The sequence below is a fragment of the Anguilla rostrata genome, chromosome 1 (genome assembly GCF_018555375.3).
Source record: "Anguilla rostrata isolate EN2019 chromosome 1, ASM1855537v3, whole genome shotgun sequence".
NCBI lineage: Eukaryota > Metazoa > Chordata > Actinopteri > Anguilliformes > Anguillidae > Anguilla > Anguilla rostrata.
The window spans coordinates 39457971-39484512 of NC_057933.1; the positions used below are offsets into that span (position 1 = coordinate 39457971).

At 40.0% G+C, this 26542-nt stretch overlaps 1 protein-coding gene across 4 annotated transcripts in view; it reads right to left on the reverse strand.

The window, feature by feature from the left end:
• ttc6 (tetratricopeptide repeat domain 6) overlaps nt 1–26542 on the reverse strand; it is a 72417-nt gene that overhangs the window by 24246 nt on the left and 21629 nt on the right. For all 4 annotated transcript variants that reach the window (XR_010330151.1, XM_064336311.1, XM_064336318.1 and 1 more), the window contains exons 9-20: nt 26304–26399; nt 23351–23697; nt 20331–20802; nt 19172–19301; nt 18528–18703; nt 17620–17756; nt 12388–12557; nt 3491–3611; nt 1919–2069; nt 1285–1367; nt 777–853; nt 7–164 (exon numbers count right to left, since the gene is read on the reverse strand). Coding sequence is in view for 3 of the 4 variants with exons in the window: in XM_064336311.1 (XP_064192381.1) it covers nt 7–164; nt 777–853; nt 1285–1367; nt 1919–2069; nt 3491–3611; nt 12388–12557; nt 17620–17756; nt 18528–18703; nt 19172–19301; nt 20331–20802; nt 23351–23697; nt 26304–26399 (2118 nt within the window). In the remaining variant the exon portion in view is untranslated. The remainder of the gene's footprint in view (nt 1–6; nt 165–776; nt 854–1284; nt 1368–1918; nt 2070–3490; nt 3612–12387; nt 12558–17619; nt 17757–18527; nt 18704–19171; nt 19302–20330; nt 20803–23350; nt 23698–26303; nt 26400–26542) is intronic.

Consider the following 26542-nt stretch of genomic DNA (forward strand, 5'->3'; position numbering starts at 1 on the left):
CCCTACCGTAAACTTCTGGGCCTTCATCTGGGTCTTCCCCAAAAGAAGGAGGTAGGGTAGGGCAGGGCAGGCGTCATTGGCAGCCACCAGGCAGGTGATGGCCTTCATCTTATTCCCAAGGAAAGACTGAACAGCAGCCTGCTGGATCGGAGATGATCCAAGGGCTAGGAGGGAGATTATTTTTCAATCTGACGGAATGTTTCCAAGACAGATTCACTTCCTCCAACACAGTCCACTCAAAAATGTGTATTTGTCATATATGGTAAAACTACATTTGGCTTTATTCGTTGAGCCTGTTCAATAAAATAGTCCAATTTCTAATGACCATCTTCATTAGCAAAGCACATCCGTGGAGCTCACCTCGCATCAGAGTGACCACTCGGTGAGGTTCATATTACTTCAAAGTTATAAGCCCCACGAATGAGGCTACATACGTCCATTCCTCATTGCATTATAAATATTATTAACTTTCTTAACTAAGGCCAAATCCACAGTCACCTATCAGTTTATATTATACCTAATGCCTGTTTATAAAGCTGGTTACTTATTGAAGCAATTTAGGCAACATTATGAACTGAAGAAAACACAAGCAATCCCTGAGATCTGAGATTCAAACTTTGCTCCTCTGTCTGCAATTTTTGGTCCTTAGCTTCCCTGAGTGGCATCAACTTCCTTAACCTCTACATTACACTGCCAAATTACCAACCTTTCCTTCAAATAAACAGCAGAATAGCTCCCTTCTCTTCAGTTTTTTAACCAAATAGAAAATACTGTACCTTTGTTCATCTCCGCTGCATGGTGGATACAGAATGTGGCCAGCTCAAAGTGCTCCATATCACACAAGTACTGCCCCCTGCAACACATTGATCAATGCTTTTCTGCCTATGGATGTATGCTGTGCAGCCTCCAAGGCTGGCTGATACAGGATCAGATTACTGATATTAGAGGAAGACAGGTAAAGAACTGAATTCAAGCAAGGAAAAGTTGGTTACATTTACAGTAGTAACGGCTAAGGAATAATAGCAGCAGAGGCTGTTCAATCATGAGGGAGACCTAGCTTTTTCTTTATAAACATCAATGCCATAATGAGTGCAGGTGCTCATGAATTTCCATTAGAAGCGAGTCTGTTAATTCTTTGGTTTTAAAACCAATCACTCTGATTAATATTCATGAGTGCAATGAAAAAAGGGCAGTCTTTTGTTTTAAAGGGAAGGGAGGAAGGCCAGTTCTTGTTCTTTAAATAAAAATGTATTTTGTTAATGCTGAAAAAGTTCTTATCTCTACCTCATGATGTAAAGGTTCTGCATGTCTGGCTTCATGTGAATTGCACTGGTCAGATCCCTCAGGGCCCTGTGGAGCTTGTTCACCTAGTTACATTGGAGTGAAAGATTTTACATGACACCATACCACAGGTAATGCAGTTGGTTTGTCCCTCCAGAATTATATTTACGGCAAAGGCACATGCAGTAACTGGGTTGTCCAGGGCTTTCAACTCTTAGCCCCAGATACTCACGCTCTAGAGCACCTCAAATGCAAAACTGAGAGGTTTGAGATTCCTTCAGTGTCATTGGTTCTAACAAGTGTTAGCTAATTTTATGTTGCAGGTCAATGGGTGAGTTGGCTTGAATCTCCGCGTCCAGTTGAAGCCCCACAAACATAAATTCATAATTCATTAGAATTACATAACCATTAATTTGTTTGCAAAATGCATCCCTAGATGTTGGACCTGAGCACTACACACTATACATCATGAGCTATTTTAATGAAATAACTTTAATTTCCACACCTTATTATTATACAAACCACATTGACATCAACCCACCTAAATCATAAGTATATTTCCACCACAATCCCTCTCTGCCTATAGGAACACCACTTATAACAAAATTAACTCACAGGGGAACTGTGGGCCACTTACCCTGTGGTAGGCTTGGGCACGGCAGATGTAGCCCCTGATGTAGGTGGGGTCACTCTTCAGGGCATTGGTGAACATTTGGATGGCCCTCTGGTTCTGACCCATCTTCAGCATGTAGACCAATCCCAGACTCACATAGGCCACTGCTGCAGAACTGTACTCCCAAAATGGAAATTTATTTTCAGCAGTTTATGAACAAATGAGAAATTTATGCATAACAAAGGAAATAGTTTTTTTTTTGAGCACACCTGAATCACATGACTTCTATACAGGTGTAACATAATGTTTTTTTTGTGTGTTAGCAATTCCTGTGAAATCACCTTGTATCAAAGACCTTACCAATACCTGCAACATAGGATGAGTTTACATATAATATTTTTGTGGCACTTCCTGTCTAAAAATCCTCTATGGTTCAATGAGACCTTTCCAAATAAAAGGTTTGTACAACCCAAAAGAGTGGTCATGTTTTTATATAAATATATGTCAATATTACAAACGTTTAGAACAAATATTTCTAATTAGGCATATCTGGACATTTCTATTCTAAAAAAAAAAACTGGCTGAACTGTCACTGATTGATAAACACACAGATGTTCAGTTTTTATTTGATACTTGAGGAGAAGAAACCATATTTGTATTTCCTGGGTGAGTAGACTATAGTCAGAAGAAACTACCAGTTTGCAGATTGATCTATGTATCTGTCCAGTTTTTCCAATTTGATTATTGTTGTTTATTTTTTCTTCTCCCAGTTAGACCAGTAATAATAATAATATATTGTCTGTTTCAAATTATCTGAACATACTGTATGTAAATATGTAAAGGACTAAAGTCTTCTTATATGAAATAATGAAAATGTTCCTAATAATTTAATCGACTGATTAATAAATTGATTGAATGAACATCCAGATGCATCCCATCTAAAACAGCACATCCACCTCCGCCCACCCATGAAATTGGCTAGAACACACCTGTTTGAGCAGCAACAGTGACTTTAACAAGCTTTATACAGAGGAAGGAGATAACTGAGGCTGTGAAGAGAAATATTTGAGGGTGTCTAAAAAGCTTCAGGCAGGACTGAGAAAGGCCTTTTGCATGTAAGTATGGTCATTCTACAGCCTAGCATCTAATCTGGCCATGAGGCCTCAACCTCAGCCCCTCTGTCTGTGCCTCTGTTGAGATGAATGAATAGTAATGAAGACCTAAATCCTAAATATTTATCTGGTTATGTCTATCCCCTGCCTGTGTTCAGATTCAACAACAGACCACTTAGGTGAAACAATTAGAAAGCATCTTCAGAAAGTGTTCGAAAGTGTGGGACCAAATATTAAAGAGTAATATCTGATATCAACTGAAATAAACAATCTATTGATAAGCCGTCTGAAAGATATTTCTGTGTAGTGATAAACAGGGGAACTTTGGGGGAATCAGACATAATTCCTATTTTGCTGCCAAGCACATTCAATTTTAGCTTGTGAAAATACAGCTGTCAGTGTTTAATTAATCTTTCACATCATGTGTCTCATATCCAGTGGTGGCAGAACGCTGCCCAAACATCTGAAGCTTGAAAAGCATCACCTGTCCAGCTTGATCACAGCCTTGAAATCAGAAGCAGCCTGCTGCCACTGTTTGAGCTCCGCATACAACAGGCCACGGTGAAGGAACGCTCTGAGATTCTCCACACTGTGGTTGATGAGCACTGGAGGAGAGACGGATGTCAATATTCACCCCATTCACCACAGCTACAGAAAACAAAGCCCACACTAGACACTGATCATGAAAGCCTTCACTTACAATCAATGGCATCTTCGGTCATACATCTGCATATTTCTCATAGCAATGCAAGTGTACAACTTGCAGCATTTTTCTCACATAGCTTAACGAATGTGATTTCTCACATTTCCAATTAAACAGTCACCGAAGGTGTAAAACATCACCATCAACAAAGGAGGTTTGGAGATATGCAACAGAATGCTGTAGTTCAGAAGAGTTATACAGTGTCTTTCAAAACCTCTTCAATTCTCACTTGACACAAGTGCACTGTAAGTTTACATATTATAAGCAGGGATGCTTATAATATGTAAAACATCAACAACCATTCTCATTGCCAAGATAATCCAGCAAAATGATTTGTGACCCATTGCTTAACCTCAGTAGGAATTAAGGCACTTGGAAAAAAATCATTACAGTAAGATTGAAGTTTGAAGAGGCATGGAAAATGTAAAACACCATAAGCACCAATTTGTATGCACAGCTCTTATTCACAGACTTTCGGTCATCATTCAACACCATCCAACCAAATATCTTTGTATGTTCATGACATTTAAACCTTAAAGGAAATGTCTACTTTTTGAGTTTTTCCTCCATTATAGTGCATGTTTTTGTGACCTAGAGAATTCTATGTGTGACAAAAGATATTTTAAATATTTAAAGAAGTTCCTGATGACCTGTCAGCACTACAATCACTGGTATTGGGGCAAAAGCGTGTTTCTGGTTTAAAGTAAATAAATAAATAAAACATGTAAAAATACACTTCACGTAACTCCAAAACAGCTTGTACAGTAACATTGTGCTGGTACTTTTTTCCTTCCCAGTTGAAAAGTGGCACAACCTCATTTCTTCTAAGGTTAAAAAAGAAACTAAAAGCCAGTGTAGTGAGGTCAGGATGGGTGTTATATGTGATCTCATAATTGATTTTGTGAGAAGCCTAGCAGCTCAGTTTGACTGCAGATGGGATAAGACTGGCTCAGGCAATATATACAGGTAATACAGGGAATGTGGAAAGCTTCCTTTTTATAGTTTTTTTTTTCAAACAGGGAACTACACACCAATGATGAAAAGAAAATTAATGTGTGGGAGGACTTTTCACTTTGATTACAGAGATATGAAAAGTGTCCTGATTGGCCTGTATACACATCTCATTTCACACTTAAGACTTATGAAGTTGCACAGTACATGGTATACAGTGCTAACATGCAAAAGTTGATTCAGACATACCTCTTTCTGTAGTGCAAGCATTTACCAATTGTATTAGTATTGCTAAAATAGTGCCAACAGTAACATTTTAAGGGGGCCCTCAGGTTGAATTGTTCCATCTGCATAGATATGAAAGTGTAATGCCATTGGGATTTATTTAAAAAATTACCAGCAGGTGTGATGATGGTGTGACATAATAGGGATAGATCAACGGTACCTGTTTCCTCTTTAAAAGAGTGTTATGTTTACACATAGCAAACTGCTAACTATGACAGAATGAAAAAAGAGATTCTGTCAGGATGGCAGGACACTGAGGTCCCAACTTCTAGCTATCATGAGTGAAGCTCTGTGTTGTGTATGGGGGTAATGTATTAGTCACTAATAAGTATTTTGTTGTCCTTCCCACATCAAAATTGCGAAAGGCAAGAAAAAACAAGGTTAGGTAAAACAAGTAACATGTTATGCATTCCAACTTCCAATTCAAACCAAAATATTACAATTACATTACATAGGAGATGCTCTTATCTAGAGCCACATACAGAAGAGGAGAACATCTGCGGAACTCTCCAGAATACAAAAATGTGATATCTCCAAGGCACAGAGGCCCATAAAAATAATAATGTTCACCTCATAAACAACAATTTGTATCATAAAAGAAAGCACCACTAGACAGATAACCCATATTTACACAACTAAACGTATAATATTATTCAAAGAAATATCCACAGAAAGAGAGAGAAAAAGAAAGATAGGCCTAGAGGGGGGTCAAGGGAGCCATGCTGTAATCTGAAGAGGTGATTCTTCAATTTGTATCAGAATATAGGCTTAGTATAGAATACAGGCTTTCTGCCTATAACATTCAGTGCAAACATGAGAGGTGAACTGTGTCTGAATCGCAGAAGCACCACTGTGTTAGCATGGTGTTTTTGGTAAGCATAGGGTGTTTTGAAAATAGTTGCACTTATTTTCATAAACACCCCATCGTTAGGACCACCCAGCACAAGGCCATTCATTTTAGACATGGAAACTGCCACCTTCAGCTATAGATACAGCAGCAAAGTTGTTAGTTGGAGTATTTGATATCGGTCTTTTGGAAACCATGTTACATGTAAGCTCACATTGTATCAATGGTGTGTCCATTTAGTGGGTTGACAATCAGAAGTAAACATAAAGTTTATATCCAGACATGCCATTTCAGACTTTCAGCTCTTGTCTTTAAAACTGACATACTCTACATCAAAAGGACATTAATTATTTTCCTGTTAAATAAATATCTGATGTAAATATCTGATGAGTATGCATCATCAAACAAGCAACTGTGTGCAGAAAAGTCATCAGCTTTAGGCAACAATTCAATGGTAATGAATCCACCCCAGGGTTCAAATTGTATTCTTCCAAACAAAATTTCATGAGGCATAGATGCAAACAAGTTATTAATTTCTCTTGAAGAAAATTAGTGTAGTTTAACATTTCTCTATATCTGAATCCAGTGCTGAAATTATGAAAATGAAAAATTATCATTTTAACTGAACTGCGAACTGTGAATGGTGACATAATGTTCTACTGATAACTTAGAGACACATAACATAATTCTGTATATGATACATAAAATTATGTGTATGATAACATAGTATAGTATTTACTAAACTTTCTAAATGTTTAAATTGTTAATGTTCTTTTCCTCAGTCCTGGCACAAAACAAAATTGCTCCGAAGGGAATGAGTACAGCAATACTATACTGTATGAAACCTGCAACCTTCAGAGTATAATCATTTCCATGATGCCAGATTTGATACAAACGTACAATAATGTCATAGGAACATTTTGCGTCATGTGATATCGGCTTCACTTCTTGACAACTTAATATACAATAACTTATATACAGAATTACATAATTTACAGAATTAATTTATGTATTCATTACATAACAATAAATTGCCATTTAAAAGGTCATACATTGTGAATATTTGATAAGTCAACTGTAAGAATTTGAAATTCCAATAATGTCCCTCTTAATAATGAAATTAAGCTGATCATTTGTTGATCTCAAGCATTTGTAGATAATCCCTTGTCTTATTTAGATAGGGTCTCCGTGGTTCCAGTCCTTTGGGTTCACATGATGGATCAACAATTCAGCTTAGGCTGTACATACTGATTTTAATTACAAGCTGCAGAAATTGCAACACACTTTGCATAGAGCTCTTGAGAAATTACACCCACACTGCCATCTTCGGGCCTGCAATTGTCACAGCAAAGCAGTGACTTCATCACTTCACCCATACTTTCACTTCAGAAAGTATTCACCCCTTTACACACTTGGTCCCCTTACACCTTAAAACTTCAATGCAATTAAAATATTTGTTACTCTTCACCACCACAAAACATTTACACACTTTAGAATTTTTTTTATTTAGAATTTAAATCTTTGCCCATTTTCCATGCTAATTTTCTCTAAATCTCCCAGCAGTTTTGAGGTCATTTCACATATTGTCAGTGGGATTAAAGCCTGAATGGGCCATTACAGAATACAGACATTGTTGTTTTTAAGATTATCCTTTGTGGCTTTGTTATTTTCTTTTCAGGCCAAACAGCTCAACTTCAGGCTCATCTGACCACAAAATCTTCTTCCAGAAGGCCTCAGGGTCTGTAACACGGCTTCTGGCCAACTCCAGGCCTCACTTACAGTAATGTTGGCCTTTCTCAGAAGTGGCATCTCTAGCCACTCCCCCAAAGAGGATCTGTGAAGTGCTGAAGAGATTGAGGACTTATGGACAGTTTCTCCCATCTCAGCCCAACGAGCTCTGCAACTATCTGGGCTGTGCCATATTTTTCCATTCTATTACAATGGGATTAACAGTGTGCTAGAAAGGTTAAACGTTTTGGTAATCTTTCAATAACATCGTTCAGCTTTTTGTCACCTATTGTCAATCAGCCCACAAGAGGAAAATCAATTCTGGATTTGGTGCTGTGTAATGATCCAGACAGAAATTTGTAGCATAGAGGTAATTGAGTCACTTGGGACTGGTGATCATTCTGCAGTTATATTTGATGTATTATGGCAAATTAACAAGGCCTCCTCTATGGTCAGAATTTTTAATTTTAGACGAGCTAATTTCAACAAGATCAGAGAAAATGTAAGTAATGTTGACTGGGTGAAACTTCTTAACTGCACGACTGTGAATGAAAAGTAGGGAAGGATCAGAAGGGTTATTCTTGAGGTGTAAAGTAAATTTATTCCAAAGGTAAGGAAAAGTAAGTTGAAGAAACACTCCCTCCAGTAGATGAACAAAGCCATATGGGAAGTTTGATTAAACTGTATAAGATATTTAAAAATGACAGGTTAAAAAAGAACTATGGGAAGCCAAGAGGATCTTTGAAAGGCAAATTGCCCAAGATGCAAAAAGTAACCCTAAACATTTCTTTCAATACTGTAGTAGTGCATCAGGAATGAAGAAGGAGCATTGCTTTCTAAGAATAAAGATATTGCTGATGCCTTAAATAGTTTTACTAGAGAAGAGGTTACTAATAGACTGGAAGACATATTCAGTACTTAGAAAGTCTTGTCAGACATTGAAATAGAGGATAAAGAAGTACTGCATGCATTACTTAAACTAAAGGCAAACATTTTTAAACCACTAGCAGGTATTTTAGACAGTCCTTAGAACAGTGGTTCTCAACTCAGGCCAGAAAGGGCCGGTGTGGGTGCAGGCTTTTGTTCCAACCAAGCAGTTACACACCTGATTCTACTAATCAAGGTCTTTAGTAAAGACTCCAAAGGTTGATTAGTAGAATCAGGTGTGTAACTGCTTGGTTGGAACAAAAGCCTGCACCCACACCGGCCCTTTCTGGCCTGAGTTGAGAACCACCTTAGAAACTGGAGAAATACCCGAGGACTGGAAGCGAGGTAACATAATACCAATATATAAGAAAGGGGGCCGTACTGATCCAGGAAACTACAGGCCTGTAAGTTTAACTTGCATTACATGTAGAATATTGGAATCTATCATTAGAGACAAGTTGGAAGTACTTTTTGAAAATAGCAACATCCTAAGGGATAGCCAGAATGGTTGTCGTAAGGGTGTCGTGTCTGACAAACCTTCTGGTATTCTTTGAAGAACCTACCAAGTGTTTTGATTATAACAAAGCATATGATATTATCTACTTAGGTTTCCAAAAGGCATTTGATAAGGTACCACAGTCTCATGAGACTTGTTAGTAAAATGAAGACAGTAAGAATTAGAGAACGTATTTCAGAGGGGATTTGGAACTAGCTACAGGGTAGAACACAAAGAGTAGTAGTAGGAGGGATATTATCTGAGCATGGAGCTATTAGAAGTGGAGATTTAAACAGAAACCAGAAGTAGAAACCTGGAAAATGAAATTTAATATAGCCAAATGTAAAGTTCTGCATGTGGGAATTAAAAACATAAGGCAGAATTACTTTATGGGAGGAACAAAATTGGAATGTGCTCAGTTTGAAAAAGACTTGTGAGTAATGGTTGATCAAAGTCTTTCTGGTTCAAGGCATTGTGCTGTAGCAGTAAAAAAGGCCAACAGGATTCTGGGACATATAGCAAAAAGTATTGAGTATAAATCCAAGAAAGTTATACTTATCTTATACAATACATTTGTTAGACCACACTTTGAGTATTGTGTGCAGTTCTGTGGACCGTACCTCAAGAAAGATATAGAAAAACCTTTGGAAAAAGTTAAAAGAACTGCAACAAAATTGATTCCTGATATGAAATATAAAAGTTATGAGGAAAGGCTTCAGATGCTTAACCTCTTCAAGCTTAGTAAAAGGAGACTCAGGGGTGATTTGATTGAGGCTTTTAAATTCATTAAGGGGATCAACAAAGAGATTCTTCAAGTTGAGTTTTGTTAGTAGAACGAGGGAACATAAATGGAAATTAACAAACAGTAGATTCCATACAGACATTAGGAAGAATTTAGAGAGTAGTCAATGTCTGGAATAGCCTGCCAGGTCACATAGTAGAGGCAAAAACTCAGGGGATTTTCAAGAACAGGCTTGATACAGTGTTAGATACTATCTAGTCTGTAGGTAATCAGAGCACTAATTTAGTAAGGAAAATGGCAAGCATTGTTGGGCTGGATGTCCTGTTCTCGTCATTATGTTATGTTAAGTTATGTTATGTAACAACTTAATTTCAAAGTTCCACAGGCGGTTCCTTGGCCTTCATGACAATGTAACTGATCTGTCTGCTGTTTCAGGAGTGAGACCCAAAAAAGTCAGTGGATTTGAAACCAACAGGGGTATACCACGTTACTGTATTGAAGTGTGTTCTGTTACGAGTCACAGTCGTGCCATTGCTGGCCATGGCCCAAGGTCCACATTGCTGAGGCAACAATTGGCCCAGCCTCGCTGGGGAATGATAGGGGTTAAGCTGGCTAATTCCATTGATTTCATCGCTCTCTAGTGGTCAGTCTCACACCTGCAAACGCACAAACCTAGAATATTTTGACATTAGAACGTTATCTTCCCACAATATGGGCAGCATATAATTGGTGTTGCATCTGCAGTGTGAATAGAAGCAAGAATAGGCGTCACGTGAATCGGAGGAGTTACATGTCTGCCATCACCTCCTGACATTGGCAGGAGAAGTTGCAGCAAGAGATCTGGTTGGGAAAAATGGGACTAAAATCAGGGATCAAATATAGATTTTTAAAATGCGTGTTCTCTCATGGAATACACCTGGCCTAATGTTTAATGGATAGTGACCTCAGGGTTGTGCATAATGCAGTTTGAATGTCTGACACTGAATGTCTATCCTGAGGTCATTATCTCACGTATACAATGGCTCACCAATAAAAAGCATTATTGTAAACAAAATATTTGTTTCAAAATATGTGATTCTACTGCAATAGAAATGGTACTTAAGTATTCCAGCTAATATCCCAAACCCTATAATGGCAATCAGTTTGGTTACAGGTCAAAATGGTCTAACAGCATGTTTTTATCACAGGCAGCTAGCTAGTCAACTCTGGAATTATATTCAAAACAGAGGCTGAACTATTAACTAGCTACATCATTCTCAAAGATACAGAACAAAACATGTCCCGTAGTTGGAATGGAATGCCTCTAAATTTCAAAATTACAGGACGTAATTTACAGGATGGCTGGCAACCCTAAATCAAGCTATAACTACACTAGCTACCCTCTACAGTCATTCATGGACAACAAGCTGACTGTGCTTGAGTTGGCAGTGGCTGGACACATCTGTTGTAACACTGTTCTAAGTATGATATTTTAACCATTGGCTTTCTAGTAATTTACAACAAAAATGTCCATGTTTTATTTATCTACTCAGACTGTGCACATTAATTTAGAACTGTGAATAAGCTTTTGCTGGCACTACTTGGCACTAGCTGGGGGTATATGGGGGAAAAAATGCACAACTCCAAGTCAATCAGAATTTAGCATTCAGCCAAGCTGATGCATAAAGCTGGTTTATGCAAAAGGGGTGAATACTTACCAACTGAGTCATTTTCAGATTTTTATTTTTAATATACTTCTGAAGACACCGAAATATGTCCACTTCAAGACATTATAGAAAGTTGCAGGAAGAGTAGGACTACAAAAAAGCCATTTCAATATATAATTCATTTTACTTTGCTACACGGGAAAATGAGAAACAATCGATGGGGAGTAAACACTTTATGAAGGTACTATACTGTATGTAAGGCTGAGGAAATGAGCATGTATGGATGGCTGTGTGCTGGCCCCTGCATCACACTTCCAGGTCATAAGCAGCATGTTAATATAATAACAAGCAACTTCAAGCCACAGCCTAACCCGTGAAATTGAACAGAATTCTCATCAAAATATTCATCTTTGAAAAATGTGTAGCTAGATAAATTCTCATTACAATCAAGCCACGTGACAGAAGTCTCTTTGACAGTGATATGAGTTTTTCTATTCTATTTTTGCACTGTTAGTCTTTGTGGTATTATATTACATTGTTTAACCATACCCCCCAACATTATACGGTGCTGAGAAATAGGTTTTCCATTCCAGCGTCTATATTGAGATATTGAAATTGTGTCAGAGAAAAAAGGACCCCGTCATTATTTAAAGGCCATTGATTCAATAATGGTTTTGTTAATTAATGTGTTGTATGTACGCTAACATTTAGTGGTGTTAAAATTTACTCGCTGACAAATGAATAAATTAATAATGTCACAAACTGGAGTCAAATTAATTTGCTGAGCAATGAATGCCTTTCAGTATATTTACTGAACGGTTATTTCTCTCTGCATTCCTTCCATGCTGAATTTCCAGCATTTGCTAGTAACAGGTTCAGGTGCCATCTGCATTGCTGTGGGTGTTCCACCGTCATGTACACCCTCTTTCTGAATCTCAGTAAATCTGAGTAGCTCAGTCTCAACCACAACAGGGACAACATCATCAGTTCTGAGCACAACAAGCTAGAGATCTACAAATCTACTGTGTGTGGTGTTGCAGCCTGGGAGTGTCGTACCAGAGGTGCTGAGGTCTCTGAGTGCCAGCTCCGGCATGCTCTTCCTCAGCAGACAGCCTCGGTGGTAGAAGGCCTGCCAGTTGTTTGGGTCAAGGTGAAGTGCCACAGCGAAGTCCTCTACAGCCTCTTGGAGCTTTCCCAGCTTGACAAACGCTATCCCTCTGTAGGTCCTGCCAAACAGGGAAAACGGGGCTCTGGTCAATTAAACTTCAGTTCAGCCAATTCAGGAAATGAATTGCAATGCAATTCATGAATTGGAAAAAGGCTATATGTTTTTATGAGGATTATTCAGTCGGTGCATTGACCTTCAATTCACTTCTTTAAGTGGCTGAACTGAAAAGGAAATCCACAACTGTGAAGTCAAAGCAGTATTTCAATTTACTGTGAGTGCTGCTTAAAGCCTGAGTAAAAGAAAGATTCACATATTGGGATGGCAGGTAGGTGTATGCCATCAGCCAAGTTATGTCTTGGCGGGGCAGGCCCCATACTAATACAGCACAGACAGTTTGGCGCTTTTCAGATTATCCTACAGAAATAACCACAATGACCACAGACTCTCAGCATTAAGAACATTAAACTCTGTACATTCTGACCTCATATAAATACATACAATTCTTTTTTTACCCCCATTTTCTCCCCAATTTAGTCGTTATACCAATTCCCTGTGTGTATCACAGTCCTGGTCGGTGCGCTATCCTCTGTCAGTCTGGGGAGGGTGTAGACTACCACATGCCTCCTCCGATACATGTGGAGTCCCCAGCCGCTTCTTTTCACCTGACAGTGACGAGTTTCACTGGGAGAGCGTAACGCGCACGGAGGTTCACGCTATCTCCCCCAGATCCCCTCCCCGCTGAACAGGCGCCCCGACAAACCAGTAGGAGGCGCTAATGCAACGATCAGGACTCATACCCTCACCCGCGAACACTGCCAATTGTGTTCGTAGGAACGTCTGACCAAGCCAGAAGTACCGCTGCCGGGGATTGAACCCAGGGATTGCCTCTGCGGTGGTAGGCGAGTGCTTACACCTCCACACTACCCAGACGGCCCGTGAATACATACAATTCTGACAGAACTCCACATGTCCTCACAATAAAGCCTTGGGTCATTTTGCGTTTTTTTCTCCTTCTTTTTCCTGCTGATTTTGTCATCACAAATGCTCCAGTTGTCTGATGAAAGTAGCCAATTGACCAGTGACCAAATTATGATGGACACTGCAGTCCACCAATCCTTGCTTAGAAACAGTTGCTGTATGACTTACTCTGACATCTAGCTCCGACACTGCCTCCAACATTACTGTAGCTGATAAATAATGAAAAAATAAATACAGATAAAAATGACAAATATTTAGACCTATTAAATAAATATTGATTCTTACAAACCTATCCAGACATAGAGACGGGTGACACATTAAAGGAAAAACCAACATAAAGTGTCTTAGTAAGGTGTTGGGCCACCAGAACAGCTTCAATGTGCAATAGAACACCATTTTACCAAAAGATATCCCCTCATTTGGTGTTTTGATGATGGTGGTGAGAGCATTTTCAAAATCTCCCATAGGTGTTGAATTGGGTTGAGATCTGGTCACCGCAAAGGCCATACATAGCAAATGATTCAGAAATTTTCATACTCATCAAACCATTCAGTGATCACCTGCCCTGTGGATGGGGACATTGTTATCCTGGAAGAGACCACTCTCATCAGGATAGACATGTTTCATCATAGGATAAAGGTGATCACTCCAAATAACTGAATTGAAAATGCTCCCCACAGCATAACAGAGTCACCGGACTCCCTCACTGTCGGGTTCAAACATTCACACTGGTACCATTCTCTTGGTGTATGCCCCAAATACTCTCACCCACTGATAAAATATGTTGAAGGATGGCTCATCTGATCATATCACTTGTTTCCACATTTCTGTTGACCAGTACCTATGGTTTTTGCCCATCTGAACTTTCAAATGTGCATTAATCTTTCTAATGACGGGTTTATGCACTGCAACCCTACTATAATATCCCTCTCTATGTAGTTGTCCACAAACTGTCCTTGCTGACACAGCCTGGTCACGTCCTGCATTGACATTCTCAGTCACCTGAGGAAGATTTGCTCTTCTGTTATTTCCTTACACATCGCACTAATGCAGGAGCATCACAGTCATCGAATGTGCACTTTCAGCCACAATTTCCAATTTTATTTACTGATGTCTTTCCCATAGATCTAAATACAGATGTCACTTTAGTCACTGTTCCTATTGAAACATTAGCCAGTTGAGCAGTCTTTGTGACTGAAGATCCTGCCCTTTCCCCTTGCCATCTTGATCCAAAATGGAGGTCAGCTGGGCCTACTCAGCATTTTTATACATGCCACAGAGCATGACAGGTGATTCATTGCTTAAATGTATCATGTAGTGCATCTGTATGGAAGCATCTGCATTCATTATTCCGGTTTTTCCTTTAATTTGTCACCCGTCTGTATGTTTGCCCCATTAATGTACTGTATGTTTGTGGGTCAAATAAAGTTTACCCAAATAAGTACAATAGTATAATTTATTTTACGATGTAAAATAATTAAAAAATGTTTATTTGTGAACAAATGTTATTATTATTATTATTAGTAGTAGTATTGTTATTATTATTAATAATAATAATCATAATAATAATAATAATAATAACAACAACAACAACAGCAGCAACAACATTGGGTAGCATTGCTTTCGAATAGAGCTTGTTTAATTTGTGTGAGCTAAGATAGCCAATATTGATGGTTGTAACTTGTCCTCATTTTGAAATGAATACTTTTAACAGCAGGGCTAGGTTAGCAAGTTTTAATTAATGATGTATAGAGATTTGTACTGTATGTTTGAGTAACCTTTTAGCAGTTTTTCATTTTTGTAAGTTAAATACGTGTTTTGTTGAGATATGCTTATACATTTGAGATATGACCATTTCCAGTGAAATATATTGTTATGATTCATATATTCATCAAGCGGCATGCACATTTAATTACAATAGTATATCTGAAAATGAAATGCATACATTTATAATTGAGAATTCAAATATGGGCTTGTTACATGTAACTTGATGATTTCGGAGTATTTCAGTCCAACAGGGTTTCTGTCTGCCTCTAACTGAGTAACACAGACAGGACTGAGCACGGAAGGGCATTAAGATGAGGATGAAGATTTTTCACCCCGCCTTAATTCACTGCAATATATCTACCAGCGACACAAAGCTGGCTTTGCAAAAAATTCAAGAAAGGATGTCACAACAGACATCTTACATCTAAACATCTAACTTTTGATAGCAAAAGAGATGCAGACACCAAAGCCTTAACAACATTTATTGCACATATATGCATGCAGGAAAATGTACCTGATATTTAGGGTTTAAGTTAAGTTCCCTTTAGTTGCTTTTAGTGCCTTGGGAGAAAAATAGAGCACTGAGATTATCAATAAGACTCGGGTCTCACTGTATTCCCTCCATGTTTAATCATTCACTTAATTCAAATTATATTTTTGCAGTCTGGCATCAATGAAAGATCACGAGGACCAGGGCAATGACGTGCCCAACTTATAGCAATGGCTGTCAATGAGCCAATGAGAATGTACCTTTAGAGTGATAATGGAATTGATTCTCTTTCTAGTGATCATCAAGTTCAAACACAAACATCTGACCCCTTTACTTAATTGTGTGTTATGTGGGAATGTTACTTTTCTGCGTTTGACATGAAGCCATTTCAGTTTTAACCAAGAGACTGTGTTACCCAAAATAACACTGATTCTGACAAAGATTGGATTGGGAATTTTACTAAATAACAAAATTTAAAAAATTTTAAAATTATTGAGTTTCACAAAGTATTTTTCATTGTTTTGGCAACAAGCCTTCATCATATGACTGCTGTTCTACCATATGCGCCAACTAATATTTGGCAGCAAATCTAGAAACTAATACACATTTAAAAGTAAAATTAATTGTACACGTATTTCTGATATTGCATTTATTAGTGTGTAGGTCAAAATTTTGGAAGTACATGAATGAAATATCAACAACCACTTAAGAATTTAGATGTACTTCATAACAACAGGTTCAAACTGATAAATGAATGAATAGGACAGTGACTTAGCCTTGGCATGGATACAGTAAAATAAATAGGACAGTGATCTGACCTTGGCATGGATACAGTAAAATGAATGGGACAGTGATCTGACCTTGGCAGTGATCTGACCTGGCCTAGGCATGGATACAGTAAAATAAATGGGACAGTGACCTGGCCTTGGCATAGATAGAGTAAAATGAATGGGACAGTGACCTGGCCTTGGCATAGATAGAGTAAAATGAATGGGACAGCAATCTGGCCTTGGCATGGATAGAGTAAAATGAATGGGACAGTGATCTGACCTTGGCATGGATACAGTAAAATAAATGGGACAGTGACCTGGCCTTGGCATGGATACAGTAAAATGAATTGGACAGTGACCTGGCCTTGGCATGGATACAGTAAAATGAATGGGACAGTGACCTGGTCTTGGCATGGATACAGTAAAATAAATGGGACAGTGGCCTGGCCTTGGCATGGATACAGTAAAATGAATGGGACAGTGACCTGGCCTTGGCATGGATACAGTAAAATGAATGGGACAGTGACCTGGCCTTGGCATGGATACAGTAAAATAAATGGGACAGCAATCTGGCCTTGGCATGGATACAGTAAAATGAATGGGACAGTGACCTGGCCTTGGCATGGATACAGTAAAATGAATGGGACAGTGACCTGCCCTTGGCATGGATAGAGTAAAATGAATGGGACAGTGACCTGGCCTTGGCATGGATACAGTAAAATGAATGGGACAGTGACCTGGCCTTGGCATGGATACAGTAAAATGAATGGGACAGTGACCTGCCCTTGGCATGGATAGAGTAAAATGAATGGGACAGTGACCTGCCCTTGGCATGGATAGAGTAAAATGAATGGGACAGTGACCTGGCCTTGGCATGGATACAGTAAAATGAATGGGACAGTGACCTGCCCTTGGCATGGATAGAGTAAAATGAATGGGACAGTGACCTGCCCTTGGCATGGATAGAGTAAAATGAATGGGACAGTGACCTGCCCTTGGCATGGATAGAGTAAAATGAATGGGACAGTGACCTGGCCTTGGCATGGATACAGTAAAATGAATGGGACAGTGACCTGCCCTTGGCATGGATAGAGTAAAATGAATGGGACAGTGACCTGGCCGTGGCATGGTGAGGAGCTTGCTCCAGCAGCAGGCTGAGGTTCTCCAGGGCCCTTTCCCAGCTGCAGGTGTGAACGTGGTGCAGGCTGTAGGTCAGCAGTGCATCTGTCCTCCCCGGGTTTATGGTGAATGTCTGAAAGATTTTGCTTTGCTGTCAAGTCAGCTCAAGTCAGCTCTTTCTTTTCAAATTTTCATGCAAGAAGGAGAGCCCTTGTCCTGGAAAGCCCTGGGGTCAGGTCCCCTTGTCTCACACAAACTTAACTGGATCAGTTCATTGTTAATAAACAGATTCTTTAATAATCCAGGTATTCTGCACTTTATTGCTTAGAGATGCTGGAGGTAATGTGAGGTCTGACGTAGGTCAGTATTTTGACTTAAGAGGGCTGATCTCAGATCAGGATTCACCTGTCCTAGATCAGTACTCCTACAAAAAATTATTTATTACTGACCAGTACACCTGTAAAGGTCACAGTAGAGAGCATGTTTGAAATGCATACATGCTCCCTCCATGGATGCAGGTAACTCCAAATAATACAAATAAATACATAAATAAAATGTAGGAAAATTGTTTAAGGGAGTTCACATATATAACCCATTGAATTGCATCTGCCACTGACACAGCTTGCAATGAAAGGCCAGAGACCAGAAAATCATAAAGACATGAAAAATATTAACTGATAAGCAAGAATAATTTGGGAACATTCTAGGCACTTACTAGGCAATACTTAGGACCTCTTTTTTGAGAAATGGAAAGGGATTTTGAAGAGTGTGTAGACCATTAAGTGTACATTGTTATAGCATGCTTTACGGTCACTCTACATAGAGGTGTCTGTAAATAATTGTAATGTAATGTGATGCAATGTATTGTAATGTAATGTAATGTGAAGTACTTGAGGTAGCGTACAGTGGCATAGTCCTCCATTGCCAACAGAATCTCATTCTTCTCTTCGAACATTTTTGCTCTCCTGAAGTAGTTCTCATCATCCTCTGGCTGGCACTTGATTGCTTGAGTGTAGTTTAGTATGGCCTGCGTGGTATCGCCTTTGGCTCTGTAAATTTCTGCTTTGGACTTGAATGCCTCTGGAAGACAAGCAAGAGTTTTTGTAGATAAACAAGAATACAATGACTTATTGTGGTATTTTGGAACTGAAAATACCCATGGATCAAAGAAAAATGTACTAAACATAATTAGAGATCTTTACTTCATTAATATTATTCAGTCAAATCAGACAATGTCTATCTCTATCAACTGCTTCCACACCTGTTTCTCATCATGATAATTGGGTGTATATTGAACTTGTGTTAATGCACTTAAAATGTACTGGATAAAATAGTCCTGTGACCTCTGCCACCTTTAATAGTTTTACCAGGATCCCCAATATCTGTGTTTTCTCCTTGGGCCACAGGCAACAACTGCCCAAAGTTAAAAATCTAATCTCTCCATAACAGCTATGCTGCTCACAAACACATAATGGAAATGGAAGTTTCACCCAGAGGTGGCAAAGGTCATTTCAGCAAACGAAAACAGTTTCTTAAAGCTCTTCTCACCTGAATGTTGGTTGTTGTGCTTAGTGATGAAGTCGAGGTCCTGTAAAGCCCTGAGGGAGTCCTGCCTCAGGAGGTAAATGCTGTGCCGGTGCCAGTAAGCATCCAGCAGAAAGGGTTCAAGGGAGATTGCCTTCAAAATAAATGTAATGGATGAAATAACATTTTAGAGGCCTGTTCAAACAGAGCATACTGATACCTAGAGATAGTAGTTATCAGAACACATAATATATACATTATTGAAGTACAGAAAAATGGAAATAGCTGATTCAGCTTCTGAATTAATCAGTCTTCAATCAGGACCTTGATTAGTAGAATCAGGCTAAAACACAAGCCTGCGCCCACACCAAGCCTTTTCAGACAAGATTGGACACCACTGGTAGAGAGCCTGAATGACCCATAATATTCAGCTGAATCGTTAAAAACTGTGCGAACAAACTCATATTTAATTTTAAAGATAAATGACCAAAGAAAATAAATACTGTGATGTTCAGCCTATTTAATTCAGTCAAGCCCATTTTATTTTGAATTAATCTTTATCCTTAAATAACAAACGCTCTTATACTGTGCACTACAGGAGGATTTGTACTGTTGGAGAGTATTTTGCTTGCACATGTACCATGACCATTTATATTTTAACCAATCAGCATTGCCTCTGTTTGGCAGGTTGCCAATCTGAAGTCAATGAGTATCCATACAGAACTGACACGCTATGGTAGACTTCCTGCTCTTGTGACATAATTCACATCAAAAGGAAGTAAATCCAAGTATCTTTTCTCCTGTATTATAAGGGCCACCCCTTGTTTTCCAATCAAGAACAAAGCACAGACTGTTCTGCAAGACTCAGCATATTTTGGCCATTCCAGCTTTCCGGAGTATTCTCAGTTTGAAAGCGGAAAAGCCTTTGCATATTATACTGACATTACCAATCTGCTCACTTTATAATCAAAGAAAACTGTTCAGGGAATCCTCATGGGGTAAACTGTAGCATCACTGCGTATTCCCATGTGGCTTCACATGAATCAAAGAGCAACAATCCTAGCTCCAAAATGACCATATAGTGAACTGGAGAAATACTCAGACACAGAGACAGCAAAACTGACAGCTTGTGGATGGTTTAGACCAAGGTCACAGACAAATGGAATTTGGGGCCAGGCCATACCGAATTAAGGTCCTCTAGTGACAGACTCAGATGACCCAGTTTCTTGTTGAGCGCACCCCGGCGACACAGATCAAATGCGCTGGCCGAGCCCTTTTCTGCCATAGCACGAGTGAGATCAGCCACTTCGGCCTCCAGGGCGGCAACAGTGACAGCCCCGCCCAGCGTCTGCGAGAGGTCCACCTCATCTGGGGTCTGGATCGAGCCTGGAGCCACTTTCACATGGAGCGTCTGGACTGGCCAAGGGGGCTCTGGAGGTGGAGTCTGCCTCCCTGGGATATTCATCCTGGCACTGCACTCAAACACCCACTCATCCTCCCACTCCTGTGGCACATAGCTGGGGACACCCCTCCACCTGGCAGCAAAGCATTCTGAATCCAGCAGCAGGGGAAGACTGGCAGCACGTAGGGGTGCCCACTCAGCTGGGCACTGGGCAGGTCCCCATCTGCCTGGGAGCTGCTGAAGTGACTGGCTCCTGTGGGCACAGAGCAGACAAGCTACATTACGAGCCACCAGAACAGCTTCACTGTACCTCGGTATAGATTCCACAGCATATGATTCACATTCATCTGACCATATCACTTTTATCACTTTTTTCCACATCTCTGTAGACCATTGCCTATTATTTGTTTTCACCACTGAACTCTTTATAATTTGTCTTTGAAATGAGGGGTTTATGCACTGCAACCATACTACAATATCCCTCTCTGTGTAGTTGTTGATGGACTATTCTTGCTTATAGTCTGATCACGTCCTGCACTGACATTCTCAGTCACCTGAGGAAGAGTTGCTCTTCTGTTTTTAGCTGCGACCACAGCTCTATAGCTCTGTCTGTCGGTCGGTCGGTCGGTTAGTCCACAAAAAGTGTCCCACCCCATAGCGGTCACAGTTTTCACCCCAAGAGGCTGAAATTTGGCATGGACGTTGGTCATGACCGAAGGTTGAGCTGAGTAACTTTCAAGGCCGATTGACCAAGAGGGGGCATGGCAATGCAATAATACAATTAAGCAATGAACCTCCTATCATGCTTTGTGGCATGCCTAAAAATGCTGAGCAGGCTAGGTTGACATACATTTTGGATAAAGATGGCAAGAGGGAAAGATCTAAGTGACTTTGAAAGAGGGTTCATTATTGGGGCTCGGATGGCAGGATCTTCAGTCACAAAGACTGCTCAACTGGCTAGTGTTTCAATAGGAACAGTAACTAATGTGACATCTGCATTTATATCTGCGTGGCCTATCACAAAAAGGCGCATAACTCCCGAATGGATTCACAGATTTGCACAAGATTTTGTGGAAAGGTTGGTCATGAGCCAAAGAAGAGGTCACGTGTTTGAGTGAGGATGTGTGAGGGGGTGAGGCAATGGGCGTGGCCTATCACAAAAAGGTGCATAATTCCCCAATGAATTCACAGATTTGCAAAAGATTTTGTGGAAAGGTTGGTCATGAGCCAAAGAAGAGGTCATGTGTTTGTGTGAGGGTGTATGAGGGGGCGTGGTGATGGGCATGGCCTATCACAAAAAGGCGCATAACTCCAAAATGGATTCACAGATTTGCACAAGATTTTGTGGAAAGGTTGGTCATGAGCCAAAGAATAAATCACGTGTTTGTGTGAGGGTGTGTGAGGGGGCGTGGAAATGGGCGTGGCCTATCACAAAAAGGCGCATAACTCCCAAATGGATTCACAGATTTGCACAAGATTTTGTGGAAAGGTTGGTCATGAACCAAAGAAGAGGTCACTTGTTTGAGTGAGGGTGTGTGTGTGGATGCATGTACACATGGATGCATGCGTGTGTGCGGTCACAGCTATTGCAGATTCGCACTTGCTTCCTTACATATCACACTAATGCAGGAGCATCACAGTCATCGAATGTATGCTTTCAGCCAGAATTTTCAACCCTGTTTAATGTCTCTCCCGTAGATATAAATGCAGATGTCACATTAGTTACTGTTCCTATTGAAACACTAGCCAGTTGAGCAGTCTTTGTGACTGAAGATCCTGCCATCCGAGCCCCAATAATGAACCCTCTTTCAAAGTCACTTAGATCTTTCCCTCTTGCCATCTTTATCCAAAATGTATGTCAACCTAGCCTGCTCAGCATTTTTAGGGATGCCACACAGCATGATAGGAGGTTCATTGCTTAATTGTATTATGCAATACACTTGTATGGTTATTTCATTCATGGAACACATTTTCAAAAGCCTGTTTTGAGTAGTATGTTTTGAATCTACAGACTAACAATGCAGCCAAGATAATTATTTATGTACATAACACATTCTTAGCTATGGGGATTAGGAACAGTACTCTGCACACCACAGTATGGCCGTGACCACATGATAGAGGCCTTCAATGTACGTTAATATTCTGACTTCATTTACATATATTTCAAAATTGAAAATCACAGATTAACGAATCAAGGCTGTTTGTCATATCTCTTTGAGGCCCAGCTGGTTAAAGTATGTGCTCATTTTGGGAAAAATGAAAATTCAGAAATCCCACAGCCAATATCTTTCAGCTCAAGCCAAATACAGTTATACTCATAATACTTTAACTGATCTGACATAGCTCACAGTGACACATGTCCCACTCACAAAACAAGCAATCCTTCATGATGAGACAACTTTATGAACATAACTGACTCAGTTGGCCTGGGGTTTACTCAGATACATTTTTACTAGCATTGCTGTTAAAATTTTGCTGATCTTTCTAAACACTGGTAATGTGACTATGCAATATTGACTGCATGAGCATATGTTCTTACCTATAATTAAGAAGCCAGATAATATAACAGGTTCATAAAAGTTTGTGGAGGAAGATTGAGCAGTCTAATATTCAGGGCTTACAGTGTTAGGACACAGCAGACAAAACCTTTTTTTAAAAATTATTTTGTAAACACATTTTATTACTTTTTTCACATTTATTCGTGATTCCAATAAAAGTTCTATGTGGAAATCAGACGTAGAACAACTTCTCTCCTGGCTCCTACATTTAAGGTGCAGTGGTGGTGGTGACTGGGGGTTTACCTGTAGAGTCTTTGCTCTGGCTCCTGCAGCCTGTCCTGCGCACACGCCAGTGGGGCGGCTCTCCGATTCTTCCCACCCCTGCTTTTAGCCACACCCACACTCCTGGCAGGCTCCATGGGGACTTTTCTCATCCTTCCCCTCTTTCTCCTTTGGTTGACTATGGTGTTTCGCAAGTGCTCCCCCTGTTGTCTGAATATGCTCGTTGCAGGAGGGCTGTCCTCTGCAGGCACCGAGGCAGACAGCTGCTGCCGGGCCTCCTCCAGCTCTCGTGCCACAGTCCTGAAGTCCGCCGGAACCTTTAATGTCACCCTGTCCCCAGAGCTGAGGAGTGGAGAAGACCAGGGCCTCTACAAAGAGGGCAACCAATCAGTCAGCAACACCAAAACTGGGAACCTAGGATCTACTGCTCTACCACTCTTTCACTGAGATGATCTGTCTACTGCTGAGAATCTGGTGTACTGTGGCACATTTGCACCTGCCTGAGCGCAAGGCATGTTACTGTAATAACCCAGTATAATGCTTTGCCCTTCAACTGATCCAGTCTCACCCATTGCTGAGGTCCAGTTGACCTCTAGTTTAAATATTTTGGTAGTACACAGCCCTGCTATCAATATCAAACAGGAAATGTATGTAAGTAAATAAATAGTTTCTCTCATCAAATCTGTGACATCTCTCACAAGCTTATGGCAGGAAAAACTGATGCGTCTGCTTTTGATGCTTCTGTTTGGGAGAGACCACATCAAGAAGACCATGGCGATTGATGTTATGTATATAAAAATCCAAATGTATGTTTGTTTGTACAGTATGTTTATTTTCTAGCCTGAACTATAAATCATATGCAAAGTGTGTGCTATTGGACCTAGATGGCTGGGACTGGCTTGTATTTTGCTGTGGGATTGGCTCTGGCTTGCCCATGACACCACTGACCTACTATACAAGGCAGCTCTTTAGAAATGTGGTTCAGATGTTCCCAATCGTGTTTGTAGAAGGTTTTAAACCTAGCAGGCTCTATACGTGGAATTATCTATTTATGAGTCATTTGATTTAGTGCTGATTACCTTCCAGAGGTATTTAAGCTATGTACGAACTTGTAGCAGCATTTGGAGCCAAACACTTGATTTATAGGATGATTCTTTTTTTTACCTTTACTGTGGAAACGATCCAACAGGAGGTAAATATTCAGTGCAAGGCCCAGGAATGGCTAACATATACTGAAAGCGCAGCTGTAAAAACCACAAATGAGTCCTTCTTGACAGGAAAAATGCTCCAGCATCACATCTTTGGAGAGAGAGGACGTCCTGGAACTGTTTTAGTAAAATAACAGGAAGTAGCTGCCTGTTTCATCTAATGCCACATTGGTTACCAAATTGTGGAGCCATATCCACTGGTGGTTCATAATAAGTGGTGAAGTGTGTTGTGGAATAGCATTACATGTGGTATAAAACAATGGTACATTTAAAGAAGTCAAATTAAACACACTGCAATTGTTACAGAGTATATGCAATTGTTGTGACCTACTATATGTGAAAAAAGATTTAAATTTATTTTATTGAATTATCTGAAAATATATAGCATTGGGTTACATTTTTTAATAAGGGGTGGGTCCTGCGTAATGCTTTAACTCATTAAATTGGCTGCAAAAGTATATTACACATACCTTCACACAGGAACAATTCAACTTATACAGTACCTCTACAAAGGAAGAATAATACTAAAACAAAACACACATTTCTGCACACAGGTGCAACACATATACCTGCACACAGATACAATACCCGTACCTGCACACAGGTGGAACATACATATCTGCATAGAGAGACAACACATATACAGACAGATGACAAATTAAAGGAAAAACAGGAACAAATGAGTGGAGAAACATAATAAATGCAGATGCGGCCATACAGGTATACTGCATGATAACATCCTATCATGCCCTGTGGCATGTATAAAACTCCTGAGCAGGCCCAGTTGACCTTGATTTAGGATCAAGTGACTTTGAAAGAGGGTTCATTGTTGGGGCACAGATGACAGGAGCTTCAGTCACAAACACTGTTCAACTGGCTTGTGTTTCAATAGAAAGAGTGACTAAAGTGACATCTGCAATTAGATCTATGGGAAAGACATCAGTAAATATGGTTGGAAATTGTGGTTGAAAGCGCACATTTGATGAACGTGATGCTTATGTAAGGAAAAACAGAAGAGCAACTCTTCCTCAGGTGACTGAGAATGTCAATGCAGCACATGACCAGACTGTGTCAGCAAGAACAGTCTGTCGACAACTACATAGAGAGGGATATTATAGTATGACTGCAGTGCATAAACCCCTCAAAGACAAATGCACATTTGAGTGCAAGAGATACGGTATGCAGTTCAGGCCTGAATGCTTGACCCCAACAGTGAGGGGGTCCGGTGTTATGCCATGGGGAGCATTTTCCTGGCATTTGGGTCCACTTGTCCCCTTAGAGGGAAGAGTCATTGCAAATTAATACAAAGTTATTCTGAGCGATCACCTTTATCCTATGATGGAACTCTGCTATCCTGATGAGTGTGGTCTTTTCCAGGATGACAATGCCCCCATCCACAGGGCACGAGAAGTCACTGAATTGTTTGATGAGTATGAAAATGACGTGAATGAGGGAATATCTTGGAAGAATGGTGTTCCATCCCTCCAGTAGAGTTCCAAAGACTAGCAGAATCTATGCCAAGGTACAGTGAAGCTGTTCTGGCAGCTTGTGGTGGCCCAACAACTTACTAAGACACTTTATGTTGGTTATTTCTTTAATTTGTCACCCGTCTGTACTTGCACACAGGTATAAGACACATATCTGCCCAAAGGTACAACACACATACCTGCAGATTGATATAACACACGTACCCATATAAAGGTGTAACACACATACATGCACACAGGTTTAACGCACATTCCAGCATACAGGTATAACGCGCATACCAGAACACAGGGGCTGCTCCTGCAAGAAGCCTTTGGTGACACCTCCTCCATGGTCAGATCTGTCATGGATTTGCAATGCCTGGACAGCACCTTCTCCTAGAAAAAGACCTAGAGTAAATTATTGGCTTTCATTCTGAACTGAGTCACCATGTGATATCCCAATGAATGCAAGAGGTCAAAACATTCAACTATTATTGTTTTTAAATAATTCTTAAGGCTGTTGCCCTTTTTCATTAAAT